This window comes from Triticum dicoccoides, chromosome 5B (assembly GCF_002162155.2).
Source record: "Triticum dicoccoides isolate Atlit2015 ecotype Zavitan chromosome 5B, WEW_v2.0, whole genome shotgun sequence".
NCBI lineage: Eukaryota > Viridiplantae > Streptophyta > Magnoliopsida > Poales > Poaceae > Triticum > Triticum dicoccoides.
This window is the reverse complement of record NC_041389.1, coordinates 513,455,314-513,465,500: the sequence shown is the minus strand read 5'-3', so window position 1 is coordinate 513,465,500 and position 10,187 is coordinate 513,455,314. Positions and strand designations below refer to the sequence as shown.

The 10,187-nt window shown below is 43.2% G+C and overlaps 1 protein-coding gene across 1 annotated transcript; it reads right to left on the bottom strand.

Moving 5' to 3' along the window:
• Positions 1–1,369: 1,369 nt before the first annotated feature.
• LOC119311242 (mediator of RNA polymerase II transcription subunit 10b-like) lies at positions 1,370–3,986 on the bottom strand. The gene is made up of 5 exons (XM_037586881.1): positions 3,689–3,986; positions 3,490–3,570; positions 3,288–3,390; positions 2,283–2,372; positions 1,370–1,811 (listed from the first exon to the last, which is right to left on the bottom strand). Exons 1-5 carry the CDS (start codon positions 3,922–3,924, stop codon positions 1,740–1,742), a joined length of 582 nt encoding a protein of 193 aa, XP_037442778.1. The 5' UTR covers positions 3,925–3,986; the 3' UTR covers positions 1,370–1,739.
• Between the last annotated feature and the right edge of the window lie 6,201 nt (positions 3,987–10,187).

The window sequence follows — 10,187 nt, the reverse complement described above, 5'->3', positions numbered from 1 at the left end:
GTTGGTGGGCCAGGCCTGCCAGCGCCGACCTGGTGGACGCACCTAGGCTGCCTGGGTCGCACCATATCCGCCTTATATTTGAGCTCGATATGAGGAGCACCGAACAACCCGAGCGTTTGAGACCGATTTGAGGCATCCAGATGGGTTGGTTTTTTATGACTGGCCAGTAACCGGTCCGCCCGCTCGGGTGCTTGAGACTGGTTTGAGGCACCCGCGACACGCGGTGATATTTATTCCATGGCTCGATACACATGCACTGTCTAGTATGAGTCAGCGCCATACCATAACACTACTGTGGGCACGCTGCTAATTTTTTCCGAATCGGGCACGCTGCCATGGCAGACTTCAACATCACTCAGCAAATCTCTCTCGATGATTGTAATGATAACAATCAATCTCACACCCGCAAAAAAAAAACAATCAATCTCACAATGCAGGGAACAACAATGTGATGCCTCATTGCAGGAGCTAAAATTTACTCTCACGCCTCTTTCAAATGTTCAAAAAAAGAAACCAAGCTTGTCGAATGGAAGCACAGCCACGGGCATTGGAGTTTACCTCAATTTTATGCAGAATCAAAGGAGCATTCAAAGTTTCAAATAGATTCAAGCCTCTGCTCCGACCACCTCTCAAGGCAGAAGCACAAGCCCTTCTCTCCTTGCAGCCAAAGTGGCACAACTCTTGCAGGTCGTCCAGCCAACGTTTCTTACGGGCATCCTTTCTCTTTGCTAAGGCAGCGGCTGCTAGAAATGTTGTGGCCGATACCACTCCTTGGACGATCCGAACAACTCTTGCGGATTACTACAGGTCCACCGACAATCTTCAGTCGTAGATGTTTCATATCTGCTTACAGTGTAGCTCATGAGGTTGTAATTAGATCTTTAGAACCTGTCTTTAGCTGTTTCGGTTCAGCTCACAGGAACATGCCTTCCCCCGTAATCCCTCTTCTTTCTATCTATGAGTTGAATGAATTTTGCGCCTTGGGCGCCTTTCCCCGTTAAAAGAAATGGGGTATATGATGTCCAGAAATTTTGCTCAAATTGCCCGTTTCATGGTTGTCACTGTGAAGTACACATCTCAAGGGCTCATCAAAGATTGTCGTTAACAAATGTGCTCTCTGTTCTTAGTACTGGCAACCGGCATGCACACATGGAAGTTCCCTCTCTAATCACTTCACCTAGATGACCTCCAAAAGGAAATCAACCACCACACAACTTATCATAGTGACGGCCATTTTCAGTTAAACTATTCGAAACAAAGCCAACTATCTCCAAGAGGCAACCTATCCAATCTTCTCGAGTCACTCTAGGGGCAACAGCCCACAGGATTAGTATTTGAATAGACTACACAGCACTTGCCAGTAGGCCCATGATGAGGAATGATTATTATGAAACCAATACACGATGATGAGCTCATCAGCAGATTAACTTACTACTCGACTGCAAGTAGCACCATAACCCATTTATAAAGAGGTACCCTAATTACCAATTCTGGCTGATGATGGCTACATAGATAGACAAAAACACGGCAAATCTAGCTGAGTAGCATTGACTACAACAAATGGGAAGTTGAATATATTATTGCGACAATAATATACAGATGTACTATTGATCCCTCCTATAAAAGGCCAGTGCGTACAAGGGGATATAGTATCAGTTGTTTGTTCCCAGGGCCTTCCTCACACTGTAAGCATAGGAGAGCTAGAGAGCTTCTTGCTCTTCGCGTCTTGGGTCCTTATGTCAGTGCTCAGCTTTCACACTGGAATCTCCATTAGGCAAAACATTTTGCGACTGAGCCAACCGCTTTGATTCCTGGACAAAAAGTGAGTTATTAAGAAACTAATGCAGTAAAATACAGATAGAGAATAAATAAACATTTAGGTCCAATGGACAGCCCAGTCTTGAAGTCAAAAATAGTGGCACAGAGCCATAGCTAGTCAAGATTTACAAACAATGCATTACTAACACAAAACAAATGATGTCCTCAGATAAATTAATTCTTAAAACCAAGATCGGTGTTTAAGTGGAAGATTCTAACCAAGTTACCAAACACATATATATCATGGTTTTAGTCTCACCAACTTAAGCTAACACTTCCAGAAGGCTGAAAGACGATGAACTGAGCATTGTGACAACAGAAACATGAAACCACATTGTTCAATCTCCTTACTAATGTAGTCAACTATGATTCACATTGTTCCTGTCCCGTTGGCAGATTTGTGTTCAACAAATTTTTTAATAAAGACATGGCTATCTTACAAACGCAGGCATATTTATACTTACAGCGGCAGAAGTAGCACGTATCTGCCTGTATGCTTCGATGTCTTCAGGAAAAGCTTCTTCAAGCTCCTCTAGAAGATGCTTCCTCAGACTCTGAAACAAACAGATTCATGATATTATTATGTCATTCCAATCAATTAGATTAGGGCCGGCAGCTATATGTCCATTCAAAAATGGATACAAAATCGCATCTATCCATTCTTATACAGCTAGATAATACAGAGACAGGAATCTGCATGGGCAGTACCTACAAACACAGGCCCCACATTTCACCTAAATTTAATTAGGCCCGACAGTCAATTGGGAGTAACACCAGGAAAAGCTTCGAAAATGAATTCCCATCTATTTGCGACACTGATTGATCATAACGAGCCCTAAACAAAAAGGTGGGCCTTACGGCCATCGCTTCAATAAATGCTATACAGATACAGAGATACTGGATACAAAATTGCCATCTATCCATTCTTATCCAGCTAAATAATACAGAGACAGGAATCTACATGAGCAGTACAACAAACACTGGCACCACATTTCACCTAAATTTAATTAGGGATTACAGTCAAAGGGAGTAACAACAGGGAAAACTTTGATAATGAAAAGTATCGTTACCAACTGATGGGCTAGTCTGTATACCATAACCAATTTAAGTGGATGGAGAGGGAGTGATTTCATTTTTCTTGAAAGTTCCTGCGGTGTAACTAAATCACATAAATGAAGGCCAAATTAATGAAGGACAACATGCATTTGCTTGATTTGTGGTTAGGATGCCACTATATGGAAAGATATGAAATGTGATAAAAAGCTCAGCATTCTTTTCTACACGAACAGCAGTACCAATTGAAGATTTCATCAAAAGTTCCCCTAAAAATAGACCGGCAAACTTTATCACTGGTTTTGATCCATTGTACTGTACCATGCTACAAACTGTATCGAGCATATATCTATGGGCATGTTTGGTTAATAGCGAAATTTTGGCACATTTTGAACAACAGTTTAAGCCATCCATACCTTGAAAGCATCGGTCTTGCCCTTGGTGATCTGGTTCTTGGCGATGCAGCTGTTGAGCACGTCCCTTGTGAACTCATCGGGGTTCTTCCCGTCATCGATCAAACTAACAGCACAAGCACCAATCGGAAAGACACAGTTCAGGCGAGAGGGTCAACAACGGCAAAGGGGCAACGGGGCAAGAGGCGAGACTAATCGATCTCACTTGACGACCTCCATGGGCACCTGGATGTTGCACTCCTCGGCGAGCTTCTGCATCGTGTCGAGCTCCGCCACCAGCGCGTTCCTGCATCGCCAGACAAGACCAAACCCTAAGGGATCCGCGCACGCGGAAAAGCCGCGGGAGGAAAACGTGGTCGCGGGGGAAGTGTGATGCGGGGGTACGGGGAGGCGAGGGAGCTCACAGGCGCTGGAGGAGGGGGAGCTGGGACGCGGAGCTGAAGGAGGAGACGTTGAGGTTGAGCTGGTGGAGCAGGCCCAGGGTCCTCTGGATCGATGCCGTGACCTGCGCCAGGTTCTGCTTCGACGGGTCCTCGGGACGGTCGCCCCCTTGTAGGCCGTTACCGGAAGCGGCCGCAGCCGCTACGGCGGCGGCGGTTGCGGCGGCGGAGGAGGAAGAGTTCGGGGCGGTGCTGTCCATGGCGAAATCAGAGGGGAAGAAGACGGGCGAACGGAAGGCCTCCACGGTTCGATTTGTAAAATTCTTCTGTTTTTTTTTTTTTGAGAAACTGTAATTCTTCTGTTTTTTTATGAATGCAATTCTTCTTTTGCTGGTAGCCCACTCACTGCGCACCATCGCTCTATTGGGCCGTCTTTTTTCTTCAAGCATTTCGACCATTGAAAGCACTGCTACATTTGCACACAAAAGTTACTCAAAAAAAAAAGATTGCGCACAAAAAGTGAACATTTTCACACAACTCTATGCTTAGAGATAATAGTCCGGTAAATTTTGAAAATAAAATCTTACATTTTTCCACTAATAACAGACTAGTGTTGGCGTACGTAGCATGCAATTTAAAAAAATTCATGCGCGCACGCAACATCTATCTAGGAGATGCATAGCAACGAGAGGGGGAGAGTGTGTCTACGTACCCTCATGGACCGAAAGCGGAAGCGTTTGACAACACGGTTGATATAGTCAAACTTCTTCTCGTTCCGATCGATCAAGCACCGAACGTACGACACCTCCGAGTTCTGCACACGTTCAACTCGATGACGTCCCTCAAACTCTTGATGCAGCAGAGCGTCGAGGAAGTAGATGAGTTCCGTCAGCATGACGGCGTGGCGATGGTGATGATGAAGTGATCCGCACAGGACTTCGCCTAAGCACTACGAGAATATGACCGAAGGCGTAAACTGTGGATGGGGGGCCGCACACGGCTAATAATAGTTGATGTGTATTCTAGGCTCCCCCTCCCCACGTATATATAGGTGGGAGGGGAGGGGAACAGTCTTGGGGCACCCCAAGTAGGAGGAATCCTACTTCATCACGTAATAGGGTTTTCTCCCGCTTTATATTATAAAGCATACCACCAATCCACAAGCTCAATGTTCACGGGCAACAACAACAAAAAAAAAATAGGTTTGGCTGGGGGCAAAGCACAATAAATCCCAAAAGGAGGAATCCTACTTGGGGCCCTAGTCCAATCCCCCCCCCCCTTACCATATTTTACGGAGGGGAAGGAAGGAGGTGAGAGGAGGGAAGGAAGGGGGAGGCCAAATCCCTCCCCTTCCTTCTCTCTTCCCCTCTTTCCTTCCTCCTCTAGTTCAACCCATATGGGGGCGCAACAGCCCCTGCTGGCTGCTGAGTTTTCCCTCTTGGCCCATTAGGCTCATATCTTTACCGGGGGTGCCCGAAACCCCTTCCAGTGACCCGATATGTACCCGGTACCCTCCGGAACACTTTTGGTGTCGGAATACTATTGTCCTATATATCAATCTTTACCTCTCGACCATTTCGAGACTCCTCATCATGTCCATGATCTCATCCGGGACTCCGAACAACATTCGGTCATCAAATCGCTTAACTCATATAATATAAAATTGTCATTGAACGTTAAGCGTGCGGAACCTACGGGTTCGAGAACTATGTAGACATGACCGAGATACCTCTCCGGTCAATAACCAATAGAGGAGCCTGGATGCTCATATTGGCTCCCACATATTCGACGAAGATCTTTATCAGTCAAACGTTATGACAACATACGTTATTCCCTTTGCCATCGGTATGTTACTTGCCCGAGATTCGATCGTCGGTATCTTCATACCTAGTTCAATCTCGCTACCGGCAAGTGTCTTTACTCGTTTCGTAATGCGTCATCCTGCAACTAACTCATTAATCACTTTGCTTGCAAGGCTTCTTATGATGTGCATTACCGAGGGGGCCCAGAGATACCTCTCTGATACTCGGAGTGACAAATCCTAATCTCGATCTATGCCAACCCAACAAACACCTTCGGTGATACCTGTAGAGCATCTTTATAATCACCCAGTTACGTTGTGACGTTCGATAGCACACAAGGCATTCCTCTGGTATCCGAGAGTTGCATAATCTCATAGTTGGAGGAATATGTATTTGACATGAAGAAAGCAATAGCAATAAAACTAAACGATCATAACGCTAAGCTAACGAATGGGTCTTGTCCATCACATCATTCTACTAATGATGTGACCCCGTTCATCAAATGACAACACATGTCTATGGTTAGGAAACTTAACCATCTTTGATTAACGAGCTAATCTAGTAGAGGCTTACTAGGGACGTAGTATTTTGTCTATGTATCACACATGTATCAAGTTTCCGGTTGATACAATTCTAGCATGAATAATAAAACATTTATCATGAAATAAGGAAATATAAAATAACAACTTCATTATTGCCTCTAGGCCATATTTCCTTCAGTCTCCCACTTGCACTAGAGTCAATAATCTAGATTACATTGTAATGATTCTAACACCCATGGAGTCCTGGTGTTGATCATGTTTTTCTCGTGGAAGAGGCTTAGTCAATGGGTCTACTACATTTAGATCCGTGTGTATTTTGCAAATCTCTATGTCTTCCTCCTTGAATAGATCACAGATGGAGTTGAAGCGTCTCTTGATGTGTTTGGTCTTTTTGTGAAATCTGGATTCCTTCGGTAAGGCAATTGCTCTAGTATTGTCACAAAAGATTTTCATTGGACCCGATGCACTAGGTATTACACCTAGATCGGATATGAAGTCATTCATCCAGAATCCTTCATTTGCTGCTTCCGAAGCAGCTATGTACTCCGCTTCACAAGTAGATTTCGCCACGACACTCTGCTTGGAACTGCACCAACTGACAGCTCCACCATTTAATATAAATATGTATTTGGTTTGTGACTTAGAGTCATCTGGATTAGTGTCAAAGCTAGCATCGATGTAACCATTTACGATGAGCTCTTTGTCACCTCCATAAACGAGAAACATATCCTTAGTCCTTTTCAGGTACTTCAGGATGTTCTTGACCGCTGTCCAGTGATCCACTCCTGGATTACTTTGGTACCTCCCTGCTAAACTTGTAGCAATACATACATCAGGTCTGGTACACAACATAGCATATATGATAAAACCTATGGCTGAGGCATAGGGAATGACTTTCATTTTCTCTCTATCTTCTGCAGTGGTCGGGCATTGAGTCTGACTCAATTTCACACCTTGTAACACAGGCAAGAACCCTTTCTTTGACTGATCCATTTTGAACTTCTTCATAACTTTATCAAGGTATGTGCTTTGTGAAAGTCCTATTAAGCGTCTTGATCTATCTCTATAGATCTTGACGCCTAATATATAAGCAGCTTCACCAAGGTCATTCATTGAATTTTTTTTATTCAAGTATCCTTTTATACTATCCAAAAATTCTATATCATTTCCAATCAATAATATGTCATCCACATATAATATTAGAAATGCTACAGAGCTCCCACTCACTTTCTTGTAAATACAGGCTTCTCCGAAAGTCTGTATAAAACCATATGCTTTGATCACCTCATCAAAGCGTATATTCCAACTCCGAGATGCTTGCACCAGTCCATAAATGGATCGTTGGAGCTTGCACACTTTGTTAGCACCTTTAGGATCAATGAAACCTTCTGGTTGCATCATATACATTTCTTCTTTAAGAAATCCATTAAGTAATGCAGTTTTGACGTCCATTTGCCAGATTTCCTAATCATAAAATGCGGCAATTGCTAACATGATTCAGACAGACTTAAGCATCGCTACGGGTGAGAAAGTCTCATCGTAGTGAACTCCTTGAACTTGTCAAAAACCTTTTGCGATAAGTTGAGCTTTATAGACAGTAACATTACCATCAGCGGTAATCTTGTTCTTGAAGATCCATTTATTTTCTATGGGTCACCGATCATCGGGCAAATCCACCAAAGTCCACACTTTGTTCTCATACATGGATCCTATCTCAGGTTTCATGGCCTCAAGCCATTTATCAGAATCTGGGCTCATCATAGCTTCTTCATAGTTTCTAGGTTCGTCATGGTCAAGTAACATGGCTTCTAGAATAGTATTACCGTACCACTCTGGTGCGGATCGTGCTCTGGTTGACCTACAAGGTTCAGTAGTAAGTTGATCTGAAGTTTCATGATCATTATCATTAGCTTCCTCTCTAGTTGTTGTAGGCATCACGGGAACGGATTTCTTGGATGAGCTACTTTCCAAATTGATAGAAGGTACAGTTACCTCATCAATTTCTACTTTCCTCCCACTCACTTCTTTCGAGAGAAACTCCTTCTCTAGAAAGGTTCCATTCTTGGAAACAAAGATCTTGCCTTCGGATCTATGGTAGAAGGTGTACCCAATTGTTTCCTTAGGGTATCCTATGAAGACGCACTTCCCTGATTTAGGTTCAAGCTTATCAGGCTGAAGCCTTTTGACTAAGCATCGCATCCCCAAACTTTAAGAAAGGACAGCTTAGGTTTATTGCCAAACCACAGTTCATACGGTGTCGTCTCAACGGATTTTGACGGTGCCCTATTTAACGTGAATGCAGCTGTCTCTAATGCATAACCCCACAACGATAGTGGTAAATAGGTAAGAGACATCATAGATCGCACCATATCTAATAAAGTATGGTTATGACGTTCGGACACACCATTACGATGTGGTGTTCTAGGTGGCATGAGTTGTGAAACTATTCCACATTGTTTTAAATGAAGGCCAAACTCGTAACTCAATTATTCACCTCCGTGAAACTTTATTTTCTTGTTACGGCGATTCTCCACTTGACTCTGAAATTCTTTGAACTTTTCAAATGTTTCAGACCTGTGTTTCATTAAGTAGATATACCCATATCAGCTCAAATCATCTGTGAAGATCAAAAAATAATGATACCCGCCGCGAGCCTCAACACTCATTGGACCGCATACATTGGTATGTATTATTTCCAATAAGTCATTGGCTCACTCCATTGTTCCGGAGAATGGAGTTTTAGTCATCTTGCCCATAAGGCATGGTTCGCAAGTATCAATTGATTCATAATCAAGTGATTCCAAACGTCCATCTGCATGGAGTTTATTCATGCGTTTTAAACCAATATGACCTAAACAGCAGTGGCACAAGTATGTTGCACTATCATTATCAACTTTGCATCTTTTGGCATCAATATTATGAATATGTGTATCACCATAATCGAGATTCAACAGAAATAGACCACTCTTCAAGGGTGCATGACCATAAAAGATATTACTCATATAAATAGAACAACCATTACTCTCTGATTTAAATGAATAATCGTCTCGCACTAACAAGATCCAGATATATTGTTCATGCTCAACGCTGGCACCAAATAACAATTATTCAGGTCTAAAACTAATCCCGAAGATAGATGTAGAGGTAGCGTGCCGACGGCGATCACATCGACCTTGGAACCATTCCCGACGTGCTTCGTCACCTCATCCTTAGCCAATCTTCGTTTAATCTGTAGTCCCTGTTTCGAGTTACAAATATAAGCAATCGAACCGGTATCAAATACCCAGGCACTACTATGAGCATTAGTAAGGTACACATCAATAACATGTATATCAAATATACCTTTGTTCACTTTGCCATCCTTCTTATCCGCCAAATACTTGGGGCAGTTCCGCTTCCAGTGACCAGTCCATTTGTAGTAGAAGCACTCAGTTTCAAGATTGGGTCCAGCTTTGGGCTTCTTCCTGGGAGTGGCAACTTGCTTTCCATTCTTCTTTAAGTTCCCCTTCTTTCCTGTACCCTTTTTCTTGAAACTAGTGGTCTTGTTAACCATCAACACTTGATGCTCCTTCTTGATTTCTACCTCCACAGCTTTGAGGATTGCGAAGAGCTCGGGAATAGTCTTCTCCATCCCTTGCATATTATAGTTCATCATGAAGCCTTTGTAGCTTGGTGGCAGTGATTGGAGAACTCTGTCAATGACACAATCATCTGGAAGATTAACTCTCAGCCGAGTCAAGTGATTATGATATCCAGACATTTTGAGTATGTGTTCACTGATAGAACTGTTCTCCTCCATCTTGCAGCTATAGGACTTGTTGGAGACTTCATATCTCTCAACTCGGACATTTGCTTGAAATATTAACTTCAACTCCTAGAACATCTCATATGGTCCATGACGTCAAAATGTCTTTGAAGTCCCGATTCTAAGCCGTAAAGCATGGCACACTGAACTATCGAGTAGTCATTATATCAAGCTTGCAAGACGTTCATAATATCAGCATCTGCTCCTGCAGCAGGCCTTTCACCTAGCGGTGCATCAAGGACATAATTCTTCTGTGCATCAATGAGGATAATCCTCAAGTTATAGACCCAGTCCGTGTAGTTGCTACCATCATCTTTCAACTTAGCTTCGGTTATGAACGCATTAAAATTCAAGGGAACTGTAGCACGGGCCAT

Excerpts from the sequence above, each read along its gene's own strand:
- LOC119311242 (XM_037586881.1), bottom strand. The coding sequence starts at position 3,924 with ATGGACAGCACCGCCCCGAACTCTTCCTCCTCCGCCGCCGCAACCGCC. Across the intron at positions 2,373-3,287 it reads GCAAGACCGATGCTTTCAAG|AGTCTGAGGAAGCATCTTCT; the intron begins GTATGGATGGCT and ends TGTTTGTTTCAG. Across the intron at positions 1,812-2,282 it reads TACGTGCTACTTCTGCCGCT|GAATCAAAGCGGTTGGCTCA; the intron begins GTAAGTATAAAT and ends CTTTTTGTCCAG.